Source organism: Cajanus cajan, chromosome 7, assembly GCF_000230855.2.
Source record: "Cajanus cajan strain Asha chromosome 7, NIPB_CcT2T_4, whole genome shotgun sequence".
NCBI classification, from domain to species: Eukaryota; Viridiplantae; Streptophyta; class Magnoliopsida; order Fabales; family Fabaceae; genus Cajanus; species Cajanus cajan.
Window position 1 is genome coordinate 16,654,543 of NC_138523.1, and position 25,468 is coordinate 16,680,010.

General features: G+C 33.5%; 1 protein-coding gene across 1 annotated transcript; it reads right to left on the bottom strand.

Annotated features, from left to right (window-relative positions):
- Positions 1 to 9,264: 9,264 nt before the first annotated feature.
- Positions 9,265 to 24,940, bottom strand: EMB2016 (mRNA methyltransferase EMB2016). The gene is made up of 28 exons (XM_020362145.3): positions 24,703 to 24,940; positions 24,371 to 24,459; positions 23,783 to 23,906; positions 22,386 to 23,042; positions 21,858 to 22,226; positions 21,664 to 21,768; positions 21,344 to 21,526; positions 20,982 to 21,123; positions 20,705 to 20,886; positions 20,480 to 20,565; positions 20,342 to 20,390; positions 19,276 to 19,342; positions 18,697 to 19,175; positions 18,522 to 18,621; positions 17,974 to 18,107; positions 16,205 to 16,272; positions 15,909 to 16,125; positions 15,500 to 15,715; positions 15,238 to 15,390; positions 15,099 to 15,152; positions 14,740 to 14,951; positions 14,589 to 14,658; positions 14,073 to 14,395; positions 12,771 to 12,954; positions 11,327 to 12,691; positions 10,445 to 11,212; positions 10,249 to 10,320; positions 9,265 to 9,771 (listed from the first exon to the last, which is right to left on the bottom strand). The coding sequence occupies exons 1-28, from the start codon at positions 24,775 to 24,777 to the stop codon at positions 9,751 to 9,753; spliced, it is 6,564 nt and encodes a 2,187-aa protein (XP_020217734.2). The 5' UTR covers positions 24,778 to 24,940; the 3' UTR covers positions 9,265 to 9,750.
- Positions 24,941 to 25,468: the final 528 nt, after the last annotated feature.

A 25,468-nucleotide genomic window follows, 5' to 3' on the forward strand; every position in this document is an offset into this window, starting at 1 on the left:
ATTTAGTGACCAAATTCAATTTCGTTGCTAAATTTCACTACTATTTAGCGACCGAATTAAATTCTGTCACTAAAAATAAAATTTATAATTTAGCGACTGAAATAGCGACCGAATTCAAGTCCGTCGCTAAATTTAACTACTATTTAGCGACCGAATTCAATTCCATCGCTAATTTTAACTATTATTTAGTAACCGAATTAAATTCCGTCGCTAAAAAAATCAAAATTTATAAGTTAGCGACCGAATTCAATTTTGTCGCTAAATTTAACTATTAATTAGCGACCGATTTCAATTCCGTCGCTAATTTTAACTAATATTTAGCGACCGAACTAAATTATGTCGCTAAAAAAGTTCAAAATTTATAATTTAGCGACCGAAATAGAGACCGAATTTAATTCTGTCGCTAAAAAAATCAAAAATTTATAATTTAGCGACCGAAATAGCGACCAAATTAAATTTTGTCGCTAAATTTAACTACTATTTAGCGACCGAATTCAATTTCGTCGCTAATTTTAACTATTATTTAGCGACCGAATTAAATTCTGTCGCTAAAAAAGTTCGAAATTTATAATTTAGCGACCGAAATAGAGACCGAATTTAGTTCCGTCGCTAAAAAAATTCAAAATTTATAATTTAGCGACCGAATTTAATTCCGTCACTAAAAAATTAAAATTTCTTATTTAGCGACCGAAATAGCGACCGATTTTCTAGCGACGACTTATTTTGGTCGCTAAATCGGTCGCTATTTTGATTTTTCATAATCGGTCGCTAAATTAGTCGCTAAATAGCGACTGATAAATTTCGGTCGCTAATTTCGGTCGCTATTTTGCAATTTTCTAGTAGTGACTAGAATGGAGTTTGGTACTAGCCATATAAAGAATAGGAGTGAGACGAGACAACCTTAATTTTCACGTTATTAACAAAGTAGTTAGGTTAACACATCCTTTTATAAATTACTGTTTAACCTAATTTGCATCCTTATTGAGTATGTACAATATAAGTCCAATTTCTTGTCTAATTTAATTAAATTATATTTAATTAAATCTTTTGACAATTAATTAAATCTTATTTAATTAATCAATTACTTTCTCCAAGTTTTTACTCAATGTGTGACTCCTTAGGTTCTTATTTTATTGACAATAATATTTAAATGTCATATATATGTTGAATATAATATTAAATATTATAAACAAATATTAGCTTCTAGCAATGCATTATTGCCATCTAATTAATGAAAAAAAATTGACAATCTGATTTCAACATTTCACAACCATAATTATTGTAGAGTTTTTATTTTTATTTTTTTATTAGCAAAAGAACTTTATTAAAATAGGTACAAGGGTTACCATAAACTCATTTACAGTAGAATAAATTATATAAATAACTCGTTTTATTATCATTGGTTAGAGGTGATTTATATTTGAATAACTATAAATTACAATCCAACCATGGTTTACAACTATAGATAGATCCAAGCAAATACACTCTCCCTTCCCACAATGATTTATTGCATTCACCCAACAAAATTTTAAAAATGTGTAGAATATTGTGACTTGAAGCTCCCTATTTTAACCACAATCAAACCATTTAGACCTAGTAACCATATCCTTTAATCCATGAACACTAGCATATTATTTGTAATTTCGATTTAGTAAATCCATGCTAAAATCCTTGATCATCAATTATCAACCATATTCATCCCATCTAGAGACTCCTAACTTCATTCCATAAGAACTCCATTTCTGTTATCTCGACATTAGTAGCGTATACAACCAAAATAAAGAAGTTATGAACCAATGCTATATATATTCTATCACTTTGTGCACTAAATGTGTATTTCAAGTATTGTACACCAAAAATAAAGAAGTTATACACTAATGTTATATATATATTCTTCTATCACTTTGTGCACCAAATGTGTATTTCAAGTATTGTACACCAAAATAAAACCTTCTATTTTGTCACCCAATCTTTCCATACCCTAAAGTACAAATTGTTGGTCATAGTTCACTAGAATCTAGAAGGGAGGTTGAATAGATTCTATCCTAAGATGACTCACTTTTCGACAATTCTTGATAAAGACCTACCAAGATACCTAAAATTCAACCTTTACTCAATTTGAATTAACAAATAATAGTAGATTACAAGGTTTATTACCAACGTATCAGAATATCAAAGTTAATGTTGCAAAACAATCACTTGTAACCAAGGTTGATTTTAATATTACCTTCTTTTTCATCAATTTTAATTACAAGAATAATGATCAGAGTTTGTACTAATTGAAATTTCATATCTCAAAAATCTTTAAACAAGAAATTAACAAGATTATTTAAAGATAAGGGTAAGAAGATAAAGAACACAGAAATTTATACTGGTTTAGTCATCCACTTGGCCTACATCCAATTTTTCCTGATTTAGCACTCCATGGAATCAAAGATCATTCACTATAATATTGTTTACAAACACCTTGCACACATAATATTACAAGAATTTAAACAAACATCAATCTTGACACCACAAGATTGAAAACAAAAAAAATTCTTGTACCTCACAAAAATTACTTGAGAAACCCCACTCAAGATTTCAAGATCTCTTGTTGAGACACCCTATCTCAAGAGATACACCAATCAAAATGAAAATACAAGTGTAAAGATCATAAAGATATCACCTGATTTTGTGTAGATATTGATCTTTCACTTTTGAATACACTTCTTGAGTTTCTTCCTTCAAGAACTCATGTTCTATCTTTGAACTTCTTGAAATTTCAGAAAAATTCTTTGATAAGCCTTGAATCTTGTTTCTGAAAGTAATCTTTTTCTCAAAATGTTTCTCTTTCAAAAGATTTTCAAAAAGTCTTAAAAGTTCTCTTTTCAATTTCAAAGAAGATGGATTTTTTAAAATGCAAGACATGATTCAGTTATAAAGAGTAATAATAGAGGTAATTTATTACATGATATGGTAATCTAATACCAGCTCTTTAAAATGAACCAGAAACACAATTATCTCCAGGGTAATCGATTACGGGATATGGTAATCGATTATCCCGAGTTTTCTAAGATCTAGGATTGTCTTTCATTATGTGGTAATCGATTAACACAATGAAAACTTTGATTTTTTAGCCTTGTTTCAAGCAAGAGAATTTATTTTAATCTATTATCAACTTTGGTAATGTGTTACCTCAGAGAGTACTTGAAAAAAAATTTCCAGTAACAGACGCGGTAATCTATTAACACAAAGGACATTTGAATATCATTTTCTAGTAACAGATTTGGTAATCTATTACCGTGAATGGTAATTGATTAACAATGTTACCTTGAAAACTCTTGTTTGAATCAAGTCATATTTCTATGTTTAAAAATTTGGTAGTAAATTACAATTTTGCGAGATAATCTATTACTTTATGTTTACTCATGGAAATACTAAAAAAATCAAATTATTGGTTTCTTAAAAAAACTTGATAAGTTCTTGAGTTAAACATTCATTATCATCATCAATCATAAACAAACACACACAAGCCTATATCTATTACAATCAATACAATATCCTTTTGCATAGGCTCAAACACCATCTATACATTAACATCATCAAAACTAAAACTTCTTGAGGAGTCTTCAAGTCATCTCAATGATCTCCATCATCTCAACACAAACATCTAAATCAAATCTCCCCATGAATATTAGCAAATGGCATTTGAGTAAGTTGAAAACAACAAAGTAACCACTATGATCACCAATTTCTATTGAGATCATGAGATGGTATTAGACTCAATGTAAGCAACATAAATCCAAACCTCTGTTTTATTTGCTTAAGCCTTCTATCAAAAAGAAAATTTCAATAATACTGATAAAGTTGTTTCAGTATTTGACATCCACGTATTATGGGAAAGACTAAAAGTTTCATCCCAACATTTGAGCCAAGACCATACATGTAGTTTAGCCAAATCCAAAATCCTTAGTTTATCAAAATTGGGATTTCTGAAAATGCACTCATTCCTCCAATTCCAAATGCCCCATATTGTGGCACATCAAATCACTTCCCACAAAATTACATCAACTTTTGAAATTCCTTGATAAAAATGATGCAAAAAATGAGTCTTCATGCCTAGGGGTAAAGTTGTTTGAATCCCCAACCATGAATACCATTGGTCCCACACTTGCATAGATTACAGGCAAGTAAAGAAAATGTGTAATGTTGTTTCAATCAAATTTGAGTAGAATGGACATGAATTGTTTCCATCCAATATTGGAATGTTGCTTTTTTTTTTTCCAAATTACTCTTCGTAGGAATTCTACATTTTCCATATTAGACAAACAACTCTTAGTGGGATTTTTAGTCTCCAAAGAGACATATAGAAGTGGTACTTAAAAAATTCCTCCTACAAGTTACAGATAAAGTAATAACCAAAATTTTGACAATGTATAAACCCTCTAAATGATGTGTTCAGATCCACCTATCTTCCTCAAATATTTTAGGTTTCAAAGACTCTAGCCTCATAAGTAGATTTTCAATAAGATCATTTTTCCATTGAAACCTCTCTCTCCTCCATTTCAAATCTTGCTTCATTCATTATCCATCCATATCCCCATATTTTCCATTACTTCAAATTGTTATTGTAAAATTAAGAATAACCTCTTGTATTTGTTCTGTAGAGTCTCTTCCACAAACCAATTATCCAATCAAAATCTAGCTTTTCTACCATTGCCAATATCCCACACCTTCCCTTTTCACACCATTTGGAATTGTTTTCACCACCACATACCAAACATAAGCCATTCCACTACAATAAGAAGCTCTTGTAACTTTTTTTTTCTTGTACCAAACCTCCACCAACCATATCTTTCCACTAGGACTTTTTCCTGCAAGAACCCATTTTGGTGAAACAAAGACCACCTTCACTTGGCCAACAATGCCAAATTAAAGACACTTAAATATTTTATAGTCAAGCCCCATTTCTCTTTATCGTAGCGTAATTTGTCCCTCTTTCCAAATGTCTTTGATTTGAACATGAGACATAAAAGTATCATTCTCATTAAATTCAATCATATTTTTCTCAATATCCAAGTGAATGTTCAAACATGAATAAGTCCAATATCTCATATTAGTCCATTTCATGTGACCATGAATATTTCACGCGTCACTCTATCAAGAAGCCCACGGGATAACTCCCATTTTATGCAAAAGAGAAAAATCTTTTCTACATCACTCACATCCCTCCACATGATTCATTGTAGGCCTAATTAACTATCTTTTTAATTACATTGTTGAAGATAACTTTTGATAGCATCAAAGCCTACAAATTCTACACATAGGAATCGTATTGACTTCAAGTTGAAGAACTACTCTACTATGGTTGTCATAAAAAAAACTTATGGCACTTGCATAATTATTATGAAGTTTTCTCATGTTGGGCCCATCCAATATAAATATATCTCCTAATATTTATACCTATGTGTCTGACTTGATATATCATATCCGTGACCTGTAAGATGAGGTCATCAATCAACTCGCACAATAGTCTCGCTATATTATTGTCGTCATAAGTAACAATAATACTTTACTACGGATAATTTAAGAATAATGTTATGTATCCAAAGAATTCCACAATCAAGTCACACTTGATATATCTTTGAACGAACAATTTATTCTAAGGGCATTATTATGCTACAATGACATAATAACGAAAATGGCTAAAATATCTTTGTATCAAAGTCATGATACAAATAAAGGATTGACCACTAGGGCTAGCTGCAATAGTATTAAGCTCCATTTGATGCTAAAAATCTATGAGTTAATTTACACACTTAAGCGAGAGCAATTCTCTCTAAGAGCCATAGTGTTCTAGGGACTTTGACGTTAAGCATGAGGACAACAAAGAGCAAGTGTTTTTCTTTGAGCCTATGGTGCTAAGCACAACTTCCCTAAACAATGACAAATTATTTTGGAATTTAATAACAATAACGAACTTTAATTTAAGTAGAAAATTAAGATATGAAAACTTGGGGAACCTAGAGGCAAGTGAGGTGCAACCTAAAAGGAACCATTCTAGAGGACATATTCTAGTAGAAAATGATCCAACATGAGAAACTTGAGGACATTATTAGTGTCATGAGAATTTGAAAACTACAATAAAATTAAGAATGATTGAGTATCGATATTGTTCAGCATTATAATATGTCACTACAAGAAATGTTACATGTAATGACATATCAAAGTGTTACTATAAATACAACATATGTAAGTATAAATCTACTTGACATATAACCACATAATTTTTGTGTTGATTTTGAATGAAATTCAACATATATTATGTGTTACTATAACTTATACTTTTTAATAATATACTAACATATATTGTATTTATAGTATAGGTAAAAGTAATTTTTAGTGAAAAATGTTGTGTCACTATAAGGTGTATGTCACTATATAACAATTATTTTGTAGTATTTCCATGCATCATATGCATTTGAAATACAAGGTATGTGTTATGAATCCTACATTAAGTAGGTTCCTTAGTGATCAAAGTATCTAAAGATTAAGAATGACCTTAGTTTGGGATCCCTATTTGGCTCATGTTTAACCCACATAATTGAGGTGCTCTTTTAAGACTTTGAACCCTTGATAAACTACTAGTATATTTCATCTTAGTGTAGAGTGGTAATTTTGAACAATTATGGTGAGATGTGGTCACCTATCAATGTCCTTGGACTACTCTATGACCTTTGAGCTTCTAAGATTTTTAACTTACTATTATGTGCATAGGTGCATTAGATTACAATTGAGAATATTGCATAACATGATGATTCTTGTTGTTTGTGTATGATTAATATTTATGTTCTGCTTATATTTTTTTTATTATTGTGTTGCCTAGCTTTTGTTTCATATTGGGAGCATAAGTGAAATGTACCCACTTTCTATTGCTCTTACCTAGAATAGTTGTTCAAACCCTAAAAGATAGTTAGATTTCCAACTCTTGTTTCCTCCTCTTCTCCTTCCCTATTTGCTTCTCCTCTCTCTTCCTCCCCATCTTAAGGCACATGCATTATAAGGCTGTGTAGGTGTGACTTTAGGGTTTATTAACTTCAATCCCTTATTAGATCTTAATAATATTTTCTTTTAATAAAAATGCTAAGAAAATTCTCTAACACACTCTTTTGAACACATTATTTTTTATTAGTTGAAATTTATTAGAAACACAAAAATTATTGTCTTAAACCCTATTTAAACAACTTTCTCACTCTCTATCTCTCTCTTCTATTTTTTTTTTTATTTTCAATAAATTATAACTAATAAGGAAAAGTGTATTAAGAGAAATGAGTTAGAAAGTATGCTACTAGTATTCCTCTTCTTTTAAAAGTTCATCTCTCTTTTAACTAAACCTCATTTAAATTATCCAAGTACCCTTCAATTTCTATTTTTGACTATTTCTAATTTAGCAGGATGTCACGCTATCAAATTGTAGAAAGAATATGGTTGAATTTCTTTTTCCATTGATATCATTCCAATAGTGACTTATGTCAATTATGGTTCACACTAGCCCAACTCTCTATCCAAGATGCTCTAACCTCAACCTTTTTCACAGCATTGGCCTTAATATGCTTGTCTTGTCATTGCCCCCCAAGAGGAGTTGTCGAACTTGGTCTCAAGTTGGATCTTTATTATTATTGACTTGAAAACATTCAAATATGGATTAAGGGTTTGTTTCGGTAAATTTCTTTTAGAAACACTTCATTGATAGAAAAAAAAAATTTAAGAGAAATAAAATAATTTTTTTCGTAAGCTAAAATTAATTTATATATAAACAAAGAATTAATCACCTATACACTACCAGTGTAAAGTTTTTTTACACTGACAACCAATGAGATCTTTTAATAGTGTCATGTCAGTTGCTTAATAAAATAATAATAAAATAAGCAACTTTAAAAGATCTCATTAGTTGCCGGTGTAAAAAACTTTACACTAGCATTGTATAGAATTAACTCATAAACTAATTTGTAGATTTTCTCTTCTATTAACTTTTAAAAAAAATTATTTTCGATTATGCAAAAACTAATTTTAACATATAAAAAAATTTCATTTTCCCCCTTTTTTTATCTCCTAAAAATACTTCTAAAGTTTACACGAACAAACCCAAAAATTGTCCGGACTTTGTTTGATTGCTTGCTAAGAAATTTGTTTCAAATTAATGATCATTCTAACTATTTGACCAAGGTATCTTTCTGGCAATTATCCCTAGCTTCTACAGCATCTCTGTGGCATTTGTTCTGGCTCTCATTTCTTGCTTTTTTATAGCTAACTCCCCAGACAATGGTCAGAGAAGGCTCACGTAAGATCAAGTCTCAATCGATTCTCACGACCAAATCGGTTTCTCCCTGAGCTAAAGAAAACACTAAGCCTGCTCCGAAAATGCCGTGAGAAAGAGGATCAGTTGGCTTAGAAAAACTAACTTTGGGTTCATGAAGAAGCATCCCCTCTCCTATTATTAAGATCAGCTAAGGAAATAAAATATGCTACTCTTTTTTTTTAATTGAGTACTGACTGTTGCCATTCCATCTACTATTTTTTTTTTTTTTTGTCATTCCATCTATTTAAATAACCCCGAATTGGCATAAAGAATATTTGTTTGCACAGTATAGATATGCTATATTTTTTTCCCTTCATATACCGAAATACTTGTATAGTTGTATTATATAAATATTAATAAAAAAAATTTAAATATAAAGCATATTCTTTAATCTTGGAAAAAATTTAAGCATGCAAAAATTCTATAAAGATATTTACATAATATATATATTTGATGTTTTAAAATCGAGCCAAAAGGATAACCAAATACAACCCTATATGAAAATATATATTTGATAGATATTTGATATTTAGAAGTATAGACTTAGCCTCCAATTGCAATGTTTAATTGTGTTATTGTTATGATACCCATCCCTCAACCTAGCCCAAGCTCTTCTGATCGGATTTGACCTCAAAGAAAAAATGAAGTTTTACCGTCTCAACGATGTTATGTCAAGACAAGTTTAGGTCAAAACTGAAGTCGTCTAACCTAAAGCATACATATAATTTTAACTCTAATAAATTAATAAACATCAATTCATATTTTATTCACTCATCAAATAAATCAAACCTGATTTAACGTTTTCTATTGACTATTTTCCTTCATTCTCTCCTTCCCCCCCTGTTCACATCTCCTAACCTTGTTTTCATCTTCCCTAACATCACTACATTGGTTTTCAACAACCCTTTTTATCATACATCGGGTAAAACTCAAATTGTAGCATATTTTTATCATTCCCTTGGGAAATCATGGCAAGTATTCACCTACATCTCGAAATTTAAGTAAAAAAATTAATAATACAAATCTGTCATTGTCTAATTCACTGAATGTCTCAATTTGAACCAACCTAAGCCCCCATCGAAGAACATTATAATATACCTGTACAACATTAAATACAACATACGGCATAATGATTGCACCAGCAATTAACACTTGGACCATGCCCCAGTGACTGCAATGCAAACATCCCACTTAGCTCATCAGGAGCTACTCTCCATCCAAAATATTAGGCATCAATACCATGCTCATTTGATTCCATGCTCATTTAAATAAATCAAATACACGTCTAAAAAAGTACATATTAACAAAATTTCAGTGGCTGAGGCATAAGCATCAGCGCAACTCATCATTTGGATAATGAATGGAGATTTACAGTCAAGCTTCTACAGTTCTACTTGATCATCATGCATCTACAGCTGGCCCAATCTTTCCTGCATGAAAGCAAAGAAACAATTTTATTCCAAGTTTCAGAGCAGGAAAAGAATCAAACATATATTACAAGCAATAAATAAGCCTACACATTTTTTGTAAAGGGAATTTATTTAGATCGTAGATATCAGATATCAATAAATACTAAGAATGGTAGGAAATGAGAACATGTGTCAGATGAAAATTAAGAAAACACAAATAGTAGCATGATAAAGGATTCACAGACTAGCTACAGGTTCAGAAGAAGCAGAAGTTGTAAATAACCAACAGAAAAGAAAATCCTTATACCAGTTCTGCAGTTTACCATTCCTAACTTTAACCCACCAAACAATCACAAGTAATAACAAGAGAAGCACGGAAAGTGAGAGAAATTCGACACACTTCAATAGCTATAAAAAATTAAAAACCATGCCTGTGGCTCCTCCCTCTGTTAACAAACAAACATAAGATCTGTGAAATAAAATCCCAAGAACAATAACCTGAAGCATCTGCATTAATTTTGGATGCTGCTCCAAAAGTTGGCAAAGTTTGTCACGATCTCTCAATAAAGACTGCCACATCAGAAGAGGAGAATGATAAGATTAAAAAACAGTACTAATCAAATTGCCCTAGGTTAATACCAAAATTATGTACGGGTATGTATCCTCCCAAAAATGCATTACAATTTGAAAATACCTGAATTGCCTCTGGAGACTTGAAATACTCATGTAATGACATTCCTGCATCTTGTTGCTGCTGTGACTGAGCATCCCCTAGCTGTTGAGTATATTCAACTTGTTGCTGGTGCTGCTGCTGGGTTTGGTAATATGTCTGCATTGAAGGAACCTGAGACTGCTGCAGCATCTGTAATTGATGCACTTGAATATTGTTTTGAGCAGCCATCCCTTGCTCCAACTGTTGTAAAGCTTGAACAGTCGGCCTAAGGAGCTGAGGAGGTTGTGGTGGGCGTGGAAGCTGCGGTGGCTGCAGTGGTTGCAACTGAGTAACTGAATGCATTGACTGAAAGGAAGCTGGAGGAACAGGGACACTTTGTAAGATGCTTGGCTGGTTCTCAGTCTGTTGCTGATTTGGGGTGTTACCGAAGATAGTCAATGGCATGGAAGCTGGCCTACTAAATCCCATGGGCAGCATCGAAGGATTAGGGTAGGATGACAATCTGGCTCCTGAAGGTCCTATGGAGGCCTGGGAAATTTCGGGGGTCCCAGTATTTGTCTGATTATATATAGAAGGTTGGGAGACAGAAGTTTTACCAGATGGTAAATTGTACTGACTAGATGCAAAAGGAGGTGGTGTTGGAGGAAGGGGAGGAGCAACAACTCTACTTGGTCCACCCGGGGAAGACACAGAAGTCCTGGAGTATTTTGAATCTGGCATGGGAACAGAAGATGCTAATGCTGCTGCAGTTGAACCATTGTTGAATGGAGATGAATAGTCTGACTGCACCTGCAAGGAAGAATTATAAAAGACATGAGAAAAAAAAAAAAAAAGATTTATATGACCGAGCAGTGAACAGAAAAGGAGGAAATAACTAGAGAACAGATAGGAAAAGTTCCCCACTTGGAATGCCACTGGACGCTGTGTGCCTGCTGGAGAATTAACAAAGGAAGATGACTGACTAGGAACTGAATCTATAGCATGCGATATTACAGGTGAGACTGTAAGTGGAGGTGGCATGGGTGGTAAAGGAGGTTGGTTGGGCAAAAACCTCTGGTCATATGGTCCTTGAGAACCAGTAGCCATACCCCCATGTTGAGGACTGTTCTTTAAAAAGAAATTCTGGGAACCTATCCTTGAATCAGCTGGTAATTGCATAGATGTTGTGGATGGATTATTGTAAAGAGACATTGGAAATGAATTATTTGATGCTGCAGAATCATATCTCCCTGAGGGCTTAGCTTGAACATTTTTTGAGTCATCAACCTGCTCAACATACTTTCTATCTGAAGAAACACTTGATTCACGAGTTAATGACATATCAGGACGTGAACCAGACATCTTTGAAGAAAACTCACTTTGGGCGTTTTCATCAATGTTAGATCCTATTGGAGTACCCATTTGAGAAAATTGACTACTATCAACAACATCACTTTCCGTCTCTTCAACAATTGAGTGAGGAGAACTTTGCTCAACAATAACTGGGGCAGGCTGCTGTAAGTTATCATCCAGCTGAGGGAATAGCAACTTGTCATCAGGGTCAGACTCCTCTCCATCAAAAACTATATCAATTCCTTGAAGATCATCATCAAGATCTGTTTTTAATTGCTTAGATTTGTTCAACTTCTCCGAATCTGCAGGTTTCACAGGAGAAGTATTTTTTAGGTGTCCCACAGCCTCTCCCACTACTGTTGCTGAAGGGTTCTGTCGTTCCCTCTGTCTTGCCATAAATTCATCTACATGAATGGATGGAGGTCTCCCGCCAGTAGATCCTGCTCGTGGAACAGATATTACATTAGTAACCCCTTCAACATTTCTCTCTCTTGCAACATAATCATCCACATGCATAGATGGTGGTCTGCTGGTATTTGGCTTGCGGTTTCTGAAGGTATCCCTACGTGTAGGGCCAGAAGAAACAGTGGATTGTGCTACACCCCGTGAAAAAGCATTTTGAGCAGACATATCAGGCTGAAAACTTTCTCCTCTAGCTCGCCTTACCAGACCATCCATTGAAGGCAGTTTCCTTTTGGCAGCAAGATTTGTCTGGGTTAATCTATCCGGTAATGTTTCTGGACATTCCCAAAGAAATTTTTCCCCTAGTCCGCCAACATAAAGATGATCATCAATCTTTTCAACACTGCTTTCAAACAACTGATGTGGCTTTGAAAACACTAGAACTTCATTTTGAGGTAAAGCAACATCCTCCAACTTCATGGAACCAACAGGCCTTTGCAATACTAAGGACAATGACTTGACTGACTCGGAAACCTTACATCACAAATGACCAGAAGAAGTTAAAAAGTAGTACACGTAAAAACAGCAAACGAAGCTGTGTTCAAATATATACCTGATATAATGGGATTCGCGAGTGAGACGTAACCAACCAGTCATCCATAGAAGCCTTGGAACTTAACAGAGCACTGAATTCCAGTATGTAATTTATATTTTCCTCAGGAAAGCCAACTGATCTTGTCATATCATCAGAAATCCCAAAGAGGTACTTCAACGCAACAACTCTGTCAGAATCCAAACTAACCAAGAAAGAAACTGTAAATTATCCTGCCATATGATCCAAAACAATAACAAAGAAAAAGTATAGAGAAATTTCCTTATACATTACTGATTTCTTTTCAATGCAAATAACCTTGGGATATCAAGTGATAAATCAAAATTTCAAAAACCTATTTGTAGTGATATTTAATTATTTTGTAGCCATTTGTATTTTATAGATATTTGTGAATATCTTATATCATCTGGAATTTCCATTTCTTCACAACTATATATAATGTAGGTGAAATTTCAAATAGTTGCTTCATCTTATGAAAATACACCTACAGAAAGAATTTTTTAAACCAAGAATGTCACGAGTAACAATTGTATTCTGGGATTTCGGAGTTCTGAAATTGGCCTGTAGTTACATTGAGAACAGCAAATATAGACAGCAATTTGTTGTGTTTTTGAAAATCAATGATTGTGACCAAATACTGTAGAATTGAAGCACTGTCTCACTGTAATATAATATATATAGAAATATTTTAATCACAAAATAATTTACACTAATAATATATTTTAATATATATATATATATATATATATATATATATATATATATTATAATAGTATAAAAATGTATAATATATGCCAGAAAGACACTCTTTGTATATATGTTTTTTTATCTGTCTTTGTATATATAATATGATTCTATTAGTTTTCATAGAAAATTCTTTTTCTTGCATACATTTTTAGGAAGATTTCTTACCATCCCACTCTAGTGCACTTCTTAAAAAATTAAAAGAATACTCTAGCTTTCACAATGATGACAAGCGTAACCTGGAAATTTCACCTTAATGTTGGATGCCTAAAATCTTCAGTATCAGTTATTCACTGTATTTTCTATAATTGAAAAACTTCTGTATGTCAAAATATATCAATTTTTCAAAAGAAAATCATCAGCACTATTCTCAAGGAAGCAGAAAAGAGGGGATGGGCAATGTTATAATAACTTCAACTTCTCCATTCTAAAATTACATGGGGATCTGAGTATACACGTGTTGGAATAATTGTTTTTTTTTTTCAAATCACGTTTTCACAAGCACATGCATAAGTTAATCAGAAGCAGCAATGCAGAAACAACATACAAAAAACTAACCTGTCTCCATTCATGCAAAACTGTAGGGACCCCACAGATAATGCATAGACAGCCTCCACTGCATAAGTTGACAACCCCTCTTTTGTATCAATTGATCTCAACAACCTTATCCAACAGTTAAGTAAAGGGGGACATTTTCTCCATTCTGCTACACTGGAGACATTATAATTTACGTTCCTATCATCTTTCTGAGGCTCAAGTTCATGAGCATGAGAGTGGATACCAAAATGAGTAGCCCCAAATGCCATTTGGCCTTCACCACAAGAAGCTAATTCTTTGAAAGCTGCAAGACAAGCCAGTAACTCTTTTCCAACAGGCAGGACCTTGAAACAACAGAATGCTTAATCAACATGAAGAAAGCATAAAAAAGAAGCACACTAAAATTTAAAACTGTGCAGTGACTTATAAGACAATGAATTTTGGCACGTTCTTGATTTACATGCAGAAAAAAGGGCAACTCGTTATCAACACAAAATCTAAATAGATTTACAAGTATATACACAGTATCAGAGTCACCTGACAACTCTTCAAAAGATATCGTAAAATCAGGGCACAATCGTCATCACTCAATTTTTCCAAATTTTTACTGCCAGAACACCAGAAAATTTGTCACTTAGCTGTCAAACTTGAATAAAACATAGTATTAACAAGAATGTAAGCTGCTCACGAGTCATGTCTTCGGGGGTAATGTCTAGAAGTTTCAGAATGAAAAAGAAGTGTGATAAACTTGAATATTGGGAGACACCAACTAAAAAAATTAAAGCTGTATTTTGCCGAACTTCTATCAGGAGTCTGCTTTCCATCAACATCAACAATAACAAAACATCTATCAAGTACTTTTGTTAGCATCTGAAGAGTGCCATCCCTCAACAATAGGCCCTGACAGATAGAAAGTGGACTAGCTTTATATTATGTAAAACTACTATTATCAACAATAGACAAAACTACTTTGATCAAAATAATCATAATGAAAATAAGAGACAACAAACAAAGGGAAAAGCATAATGAAAATAATCATGATGTCACCTTTCCAAGTGGATGCTCCAACAGGCCGACAAGAAAATCAAGAAGCCTCAAAACCTAAAAATAAAGAAGAAAAACTTATCATAGGGTCAAACTAGAAGAACTACAAGCTCCAAGTCATTGAGGTAGACATGAATGTTACCTTGTATGCATCGGTATCTGATGGAGATGATTCTGAAACATGATGAATAATTGAGGACAATACCGGTTGTATAAGCATGGAGGCATACTTTGCATTTTGGGAAGCAATTCTAATTACAAAAACACGCAGCAGATCTTGAATGACCACTAATGCCTGCCGAAAAATCAGAATAACACAAAAATAACATTTATGTAACCTCCAGCAACAATGCCTACTCCTTATTAGAAAATTGGCAGTTCGTTATTAAGCAGAAACTACATACAGAAATGGCATAATGCTGTATAATCTCAGCAATTTTGTCAAGATGTGGTGCCAGCTGGCCAACCAGCTTCTCTAGGTGTCCAGATTCCAGATACCAGTTGACATGTCTCTCCTTCTGAGGCCCTAATATGGTTCCAACAGCCAACATTCTTCGTGCAGTTAACAAGGGCATTCCACTAGTCCAAAGCCATATATCTTCTTCAGGAAATAAATCACTCTTGCAATAGAAAACAAATAAGACCAGAGGAGTTAATTATACAAGCAGTCCAATAATCCCATTGTACATAAGCCTAAAACATAAAAAACATGATTTTGAAAGAAAAAGTGAACACTAAGTAATATATAGTATTTAAAGAAATAACACCAACAACACAACTCTACATAGTAAAACTTGAAATGGATAGCCATACCAAAAGATAGAGCAAACTGCAAGTTTCTTTTGGACCAAGAGTCAACAATGAAGTACTCTGAACGCTGGCAAGAAGGGTGTGAAAAAGACCTGGACTCCAACCATGTACTGGCCAAAAAGCAAGTGTTGATGTAATAAGATGACACACAGCTCCATAACCAATAGCATAATCAGGATATGGAGATGATAATTCAGCTGCACATGCAGCTAGTTTGGGGCTGCAATGACCAGAATTTGATCAACATAAAGAAGTGTGATTCTCTAACCAGATGCAAAGAGAAAGGAACAAACAGATACCTTATTTCCCTGTGTAATCGTAAAAGAGCATTCATTAATTTTGTATTTCGGTGTTGCTCCTTTGCTTCCTAAAATGCAACAAAGCAATCTCTATCAAAAAATATTATTAAGTTGGGTTGCACAAGGTAATCTAACTCCAACAGATGAATCTCATTTTCTTTTCGTTTTGGGTTTTTTCATGGAAAAAAAAATGTTAAGGACAGAAAGCAAAAAACGTATTGTAATCATAAATAAATAAATGCCCTCCAACCAAATCATATCACATCCAAACAAGATTAAAATGAATTGCCAGAAAAGGAACCTAGACAAGATAACACGATCAATTAATCCTGAAGTCCTAAGGAACAATCCTCAGCTATTATCATATGTGCTCATTAGTTAAGAACCATAAGAATGTTAAATTTTTAAATTCTACTAGAAGAAAATGAAAGATTATGGAACAAATTATTCCCTGCTAATTATGAAGCATTGATAACAAATGACAAAGACTTATTAATTACTACAATCTGAAATTCAAAAACTTTGCAGGCTAGAAATGAAAGTCCACCAGCAACAATGGGTGAAAGGAAATCTTAGATACAAGGAGTAAAAAAACATATCTAAATCCATCTAATTCCTTGGGCATAGATCCATCTAAATCCATTATCTCTGGCAAAGATTCATGAGATTGCAAGTTCAATTCTGCCATCACCTCTTCCTCGAAACCATTTAAGACCTCCTGAATATTAGGGATCCACAAAACACAAGGGTTCTACATAGAGCTCAAATTGCAACACATAATATTCTACTGAGGTGGGTTTGCTTCAACCCCAAGTCCATTTCATACAGATTCTGCATCATCAAGGAATGGAACTTCCAAATCACAGCATCTCAAAAAAGAGTCCAAGATGGTTTCTGTGAGCAAAGCTCCCACCATTGGAACTCTTAGAATCTGGGCTTGGGGCCTAACTCAACCCCACAAATGATAGATCTCCAGTCAATGTAATCTTAACATCGGGCCACCTGTAGATGTCTAGTCCTAAACATGAGAGGAGAGTTAAGATGTGTGTGTATAACTGAGCTAGGCCTGGTTAATTTTTAATACAGCATCAGAGCCTATCACATCTTAACATTGGTCATCCATAGATGTTAGTGCTAAGCATGAGGGGAGTTAAGATGTCCCACATAAGCAAGGATTTAGGAATATGACCAAAATACTTCAAATAAGACTTGAGCAATTCTCCTGTATTTAGCTAACTTTATAAGTTGAGTTATGTCTGATCCTTTTCCACTAGGGACCTCAATCTAAATTTCATGGAAGCTTCAGTTCAATTGAAGGTTTGACAAAAAAGCAAACTAACTTAACCAAATGGACACTTTTTTTAAACTAGGTCTCCATCATTATCTATCACATCAAATAGCAGCGATGTAGCACCAGCTGGGAGGGGCAGAGCTCCCTTGCACCAAGATAGACATCATGCTTTGACATGTTGGCCTTAGTGGCCATCAGACACAAGGTCTTTTATGGTTCGAATTTAGCCTATTGGTAAACAAAACCTAAAAGAAACAAGTTTACAATTCTTTTAGGTTTGAGATATTATCACCAATTAACATGTAATAATCAAATCACAACCCTGTAAACTGTTAAAACCCTTTATGAATGGTTTTTTGGTTAGTACTATGATCTTTGTTCACATTTCAAATGTAAATTGTTCCAAATTTGCATGCTAAAACCTAGCCCCACATAAAAATACTACAGAAAGAAGAGACAAAACCTTTTAAGGCCACACCTGTAATTTCTGCAGTAGTGTAATCAGAAGCACCAGAGAAGGAACCAAAAGATCAACTATGCTCAGCTCACGATTACGTTCCAGTAGTAAATCTGAAGTAGTATTGCATTCTGTGCCCTCATCTACAAGGTAATCTGTTCAAAGATATGGAAAATTACATTTGCCAGGTTTTAGATGAAATGGATAAGATGAAAGCCATTCAAGTTACTCTCTTCTCCATCCAAGTACCATTGTCAATTAAGTTCCGAGAGATTCAGCATTGTTTTAGAGAATAATAGAGTTGGAATTATCAAATTAAGTAAACCTATTAACCTACACTAACCAAATACCATTAGGAAACAGAATTAACTTTAATTTATAATTATGAAAAAAATAAGATAATATAAAATGTCTATCAAACTGATATTTTATGTAAAATTATTCATAACATCAACTCACTAATCTTGTGTGAAATAATGCAAATAAAATATTATGAAGGGAAGATAAGATAATTTGATGTGATAACATAATCATATAGGCAACCTATTGTAAATTTGTAATTAACTTACCATAATTGTTTGAGGACCTCTCAAGCATGAATCTGCAATTGACCACAATGGCATAAATAACTATTACAGCACCTTCATCATACAGAGTCGCAGCAATAGTCTGCATTGGTTAAAACTTTCATTAGAAAGAACATATAATTATAAATGTAACAATTCAAAATAGATTATAACATACTGGGTTCTCAGAAATAAAAGACAAAATCCTTAATGCAGTTGTCAACTGTGCCAGAGAAGAATCACGGAGAGTGACACCATCAAAAGACTTTTCAGATATAAACTTTCCAAGATTCTCCATAACATTTATATCAGAGGCACTAGAAGTCTCTCCAACAACATTTTCAACATCAGTCAGATCTGAAACTAGGATGCTAGTTGAAGTTAACTGGGCATCTCCTCCAGAAGCCAATACAGCAGCATAACGCAGGAGACCAATACCCCCATGTTTGTGGTACACTACACCAGCATCTATCCATTCCAACAACCGTGAGGGAGCATCTTTTCTGTTGGACCCTGGAGAGGAGAAATGCAAAGCCCTATGAAGTTCCAAAGCATGTCCGATCCATGAACCCAAAGACGATGCTGTGGAATCTGTAACAATGGCTTCAATGATTTCAGCAGCTGAGTGAAATATTGTAAGATTTACCGCTGAAGATCCTGAATACAGTAGAGTAAAAACAAGCAGTTTAGACCATTAAAGAAGAAATCATGCCAACACCATATCTGTGTATAAGAAAGAGAATAGTGTTTTGGCTACCGCTGTTTTTTCCAACAGATTCAGATTCCTTGATGGATCTCAGTGTTTCAATTAAGATGGAAACAGCCTACAGAAAAGAAAAGAGTCATACTATATATGTGCGTGAAAATAAGCAATATATCACATACAAAAATGTCTAATATCACAAATAAAAACTCCAGTTATATAGATCTGTAACTGAAACTTCCATCTGTAGTATTTACAGCTTATTTGTGTAAAACTGCATACTAGCTCAATTGTTCAGTAACACTAACTGGGCAGAGACAATAAAAGCTCCAGTTTCTTGAGCGCTCTTCACTTTAATCTCTTTTACCAGGTGATTCTATCATAATCTCTAATGTGATGAGCTTATTGAATAGGTGCTTAATAAAGTTGTTTACTCAAACGCACCCTTAGACATTGAAGAGTTAGATAATTCCTGGTAAAATACCCAAAAAATAAAAAGGACCCATCATTCACACCTTATATATGTTAGCATAATACTTTTGCAGAATTTTATTGATTCATCCAGTGAGTAAGCCAACAGACCATACAATCATATAGCCTATGAAGCATAGATACTTAGTACGACACGGGTACAATACGACACAGATACGGGGATACAATTTTTAAAAAAAATTTAAGGATACGATACGTTAAAAAAAAATAGAAAATTATATATATATATATATAATATTGGTAAAAAAAGAGAGAAATGTGTCTTTGTAGAATATCTATATTAACTTTTAAAAGGTTTTTTCCGTTTAAAAATTTTAAAATATTAATAAAACAAACATTTGGGTGAAAAAAAAGTATCCAAGCCGTATCACATGTTATAAAGCCATATCCAACCATTATGAGCCATATCAGAGCCGTATTAGAGCCGTACCCAAAAAAATTTTTTAAAAAAAAGATAAAAAATAATCGGATACTCCTTGGATACGTATCTTGACGTATCCTAGCCGTATCGGTGTCTGATACGGGTATGACACCAATACTTTCCCATTTTTGGAGTATCCGGGCTTCATAGCATATAGCATAAACTTCCTATTGCAGTATTATTATGGCTAATTATTTATGTGCATACCTCAGGAAAATTTTCCAAAGCCAATAATGCCTGGCGCCCACAATCAGATCTACAAATCATCAGCAAGTTTAGTTCAGAACTTAATCTGCATTCAGAATATGTAAGTTTCAATTTTAACAAGAATAAGGCAATTGGCACCGTGAGAGTGTAGAGAGTTCCCAGACAACCCATAAGAACTCTTCCGACTGCGGATTTGATGAAAGCAAACTATCAATGGCTTTAACCTAGGGCAATTATAGAAATCATCTCAATTAGATACAAGCCAGAAACAAAATTAAATTCATGGGGAGAAAAATACAGCAGAAAGAGGAGGGCCAAAGCAAACAGTGGAGTGAAGACATTATGTTTTGGAACTTAACTAACCATTTTTAAATGCATCTCAATTATCATTCCTATCTCCAGTGGACTACAAAAGAAACCCTTTGAAATCAAAACAGAAGCGTATCGAAGAGGAATACAATCTTCCTTGTTGCCTCGATGACCACCCCTAAGAGCATGGATTAATGTACTAGAAATCTCGGGATCCTGTAATAGGAAAATCAAGCCTACAATGGTAGCAGAAAGTGAATCAAATTACTCTATTTCTCTTGCTTGTTTCCAATAATTCATAAAAACAATGTGTTATTGTATTGTAGTCAACCTGAACGACAAAAAAGAAATGATAGAATCACGGCCTCAATAGATGATGTCAAATCCATGAAGATTTCCATGACATGGCCCCTCTCCACACGCAGTATAGAGGATGACAACAATGCAGTTGATAATGAGAGAAAACCCCTCTCCTGCATCCAAGATAACATGAGAACATGAATAATTAAAAGCATTTTTGTAAAAACAGAAATCAGTCCCCAGCCATCACATTCAAATACAATCTACCTTTACTGATATACAAACAAGAATGCAGATTACACTTAATAGAGACACATGATGTTTAAAAAGCTGTATCCCAAACCAGAGCAAAAAAAAATTCCAGAAAAAGCTTGTCCTGACAAAATGGTATACCTTCAAAAGTCCCAACAAATGTGAATCAATATCACAATCTGAAAAGCAACAACTTGAAGACCTAATCAAGCTGGAAGTTGTTTTATATGACAATAATCCATCCATTTGACCCGTAACCAGTGATCTGCTTGCAGAAGCTATGGGAGAAGGATCTTCAATTGGACCACGTGAATTTATCAATTTCTGCATTAGTACTCGTCAACAAACATTAACAAAAATTACAAATTACTACTCAGAAGTCAAATAATAAATAAAACTACCTAAGTTGTAGGGAAAAATAAAATATAAATATGCTTACTACTGATTGAATTAAAACTGACCAGGAGCTTTCTGAGCAGAATTTCAGCAGAGCTGAGCATATTCAGTGTAACATCTGTAACCCTGCCAAAAGTACCGATGTTTCCCAGCACAGAAAGAACTGCAGACTGGCAAAAATTAAATTATCACAAGATAAAGATGAAGTTCAGAAATGCAAAGAAACATTTATATCAAGCATAACCATTGAAAGTAATACCTCATATCTTGAAGAAATTTCATAAAATCTTAAGCGATGGAGCAAATAGGTTGCAAGAGAAGCAACATCGTGACGAGGTTTTGACAATATCAACTTCAACAAATGGTTGTAACCTTCACTGCTACCAGACGGAATGCTTTCATCCTCCCGAGGCCACCAACCTAAAAAGCCTTCACATCCAACTGAATACCTAGTAGCTCGCTCTATAACACCAAGAAGCAGAAGCATAATAGTTGTAGAATTTTCCCCATCCTTGGAAAAAAACACTGCAAGCTGCTCCATTCCCCCGCTACTAACAAATTGAAAGCCACTCTCTCTAGCAGAACATAGCAAATAAGCCATGCTCAATCCTAATAGGGCATGCTCACTCTGCAGAAAAGTATATGGAAACATAAGCAGGGGAAACAAGACAAACAGAAAAACACACAAGCAAAAAAGCAATAAAGGGAGGAGTATTTATTGGATTCTAACTTCCTCAACAAATAGGGAGATGCTAGTAGAAGATTTGACAAGAAAACAATATATTACCTGAGAAAGGCAGTGATCTCCTATACATGTGGTGTTCCTTTGAAAATGAAAGTACTGATTAAACATATCCACCAACATTTTGGAATCCAACATTTCAGCATCCATTTCAAGATAATTGACCTCTGGTGAACACTCAGAAGATTGACTCCTAATTTTTTTACGAAGAACCTTATAAACCTCAAGAAGCTCTGTTCTTGCCTCATTAACAACACTGTGCAACTCTTCCAAATTCTCAGATCTCTTCCCCATCTGATATCTCCCACTGATTGATTCACGTATATCACTGGAAATGTAAGAAGAGATTGCAGACACTACAGTATTTACAATTTTATGTCCAGCATCCCCAAGCTCTGAGAACTCCAAAATTTTTAACATCAACTGTAGAAAAAGATTGACTTCAACCGAAATATCTGTTGCAGGAACTGGAATAGACAACACACTCAGAAAAGAACGTGAATCATCAATTGTAAAATTAGTAGAGCGTAATGCAGGTGGCAGGTCTTCAAGCTTCCCCTCAGTAGAATCAACAAGATCAGTCAACGTATTGTCATCAATATCAATGTTAAACTGACCCAGATCCTCAGCTGTGTTGCCATATATAACCAAACTCAGACTGCGATAGCTGCCCCTTACAACTAGATGACTAGTAACAACAGCCTGAGAAAGAGAAAGCAGCATTGAAACACCAATAACTCTATAAATGCTTTCAATAGAAAAATAATTATAGAATGTTTGGCAACCACTTTCTTTTAAATAATCATTTTATTAAACTCCCTCAGGAAATTACCATAAAAAAAAAAAAAGCAATTATTTTTCCAGAGTAACCCAATACAAATACAAGTTTGGGAAATTTAGTAACAAATCAGGAGAACAATGCATCCACCAAGCATTTTTAGCAACTCAATGAAAGAAAAATTAACAACATACATAATACTTGTATAAGCATATATCACAAGCAAACAAGAACAATACAAATTCAAATTTCAATCATATTCTTTTCACTAATATTAATCACCAAACTTAAATTATATTAATTAGATCAATTCATGTCAAAAGATCTTTGAAGCACTAATATTTATTTCACTATTCTTTGATCAAAAGAAAAGAACTTAGGGGACATTTGGTAGAAGAAGAGAAATTTCATGCTCAGGAATCATAATTTGTTTATAAATGATTAAAATTTGTTTGGTTAGTCATAAATGATGTTGAGAATATTTTTATTTTACTTGAGAATCATAGATTTTTTACTAGAGAATCATACAATATTGATATACATCTGAACAAATCCAACAAAAATAGCAGCACAAGTAAATATTTGAACAGGTGGAGTAACCAAGAACCAAACACTTAATAATAGCCAGCTTATTAAATTGTCTTAAATGAAATATGATAAATACCTCTACTTCTAGTACATTTGATGAAGAGTGTGAATAAAGAAAAGGCTGACAAAGTCTTCTAAACCTTGTCTCGCCCTCACAATGAACAAACACCTCTATTGCAAATGATGGAGGTGAAGTCGCCCTGAAAAGGTCACCAGAAATTAACTAATCTATTACAAAAACTTCAACAGTCATCCAAAACCATAAATACAAAATAATCCTTAGGACCAATTAGATCATGAGCAACACCAAGCCAGAGTGCATTAGGGTAATCAACTTAATTCAGCACTTATTCTAAGCTTATCGCACAAGAGCTTATATCATAAGCTTAAGTGCTTAACCAATATGCTTGCAGAAATTAGCTAAAACAAGCTTATTTCAATAAGTTTCAGCATGAAACTAATTAAAATACAATTAAAAAACTTTTTAGGTCATAAGCCATTTTCTTAAGCACAAATAAACTTGCTATCAACTCCTCCAAACACTCCCCAAGTATATAAAGTGTTCTTCTAAATTCCATTACACAATGCAGTCTTCTAAAACAAGCATGAGTGACCACAAACTACGGCACATTTCCAAATAAATAAATAGATAAATAGGGCATACCCAACAAGTGTCACTGCTTGAGCTACCGATGACGCACTCTGTTCGAGAAACTCACACGCGGTGATAACAATGGGCTCCGAAAAAATCACCTGCAAGGAACAACTCTCAGTTACCCCCAAAAGAAACAATCTACCAAGCCCTAACAATAACACCAACTCATTCCAAGCTTCCTCGTTGCTAATCCACACAACAACTACGGTGAGGAAGAGTAGCAAGTAGCAAGCACCAACCAAATTAAAAGCTTAACCAAAAAACATCGTTCAAATTTTCTACTGAACATTGCAATTAACGAGTCGCGTCGAAAGATAGACAGAAGTGGAAAGTGGCGTTACCTCGTCGACGTACTCATCGAGATGAGGGTGAACGAAGGTTTGGGCGAAGACGACGCATGGCTCGGGTCGACCCATTTGAAAATTGGGATCGAGAGAAGAGGAACATGCAAATTTGAAATTCTAGGGTTTATGTTGGTGCCTCTCTCTTAGTAGTGGAACCGAGATTCGTTTTATGGTTCAGCGCTCGTCGCCGACCTCTGAATCAGAGAGAGACAGGGTGCTTAAGGAGAGGGAAAGGGAATTCTCTTTTTTATTTTTTCAATTTTACTTGAATTCAAAATAAATAATAAAAAAAAAAGTAACAAAGAAAAATAATCAAGAGTAAAAAAATAATAATATTCGATAAATATAGGGATTAAAATGGTTAAATTATATTTTTTGTATTTTAACTTATTTTCTAATTTATTTTGATTATTTATTTTTATATTTGAATTAATTTAATCTTTTAAAATAATAAATTTTTAATTTATGATATAATTTTAAATTAATTTTTGACTAATTTAAAATAAAAAATTTATAACATTAGATTAATTTAAATAAAAATTATAAAATGTAATTATCATTCAAATTTAAAAGGAATTATAAATATAGTAAAAATGACGTAAATATATATATAGATATATCATGAACAAATAAAAAATAATATAAAAATAATTTTTTTGAATTTTTTTATTATATTTATAATATTTTTAATTTAAATTTCAATTATATTCAATAATTTTTATACAAATAAATTTTATGAGACAAGTTTTACGGTCTTGAATTA

What these genes read in the sequence shown, in the direction of transcription:
- EMB2016 (XM_020362145.3), bottom strand. Translation starts at nt 24,777, where the DNA reads ATGGGTCGACCCGAGCCATGCGTCGTCTTCGCCCAAACCTTCGTTCAC. An exon ending in CTTTTATTTCTGAGAACCCA is followed by an intron (nt 18,622 to 18,696) that starts GTATGTTATAAT and finishes TAACCAATGCAG; the next exon opens with ACTATTGCTGCGACTCTGTA. An exon ending in CGATTACACAGGGAAATAAG is followed by an intron (nt 16,126 to 16,204) that starts GTATCTGTTTGT and finishes TGGTCATTGCAG; the next exon opens with CCCCAAACTAGCTGCATGTG.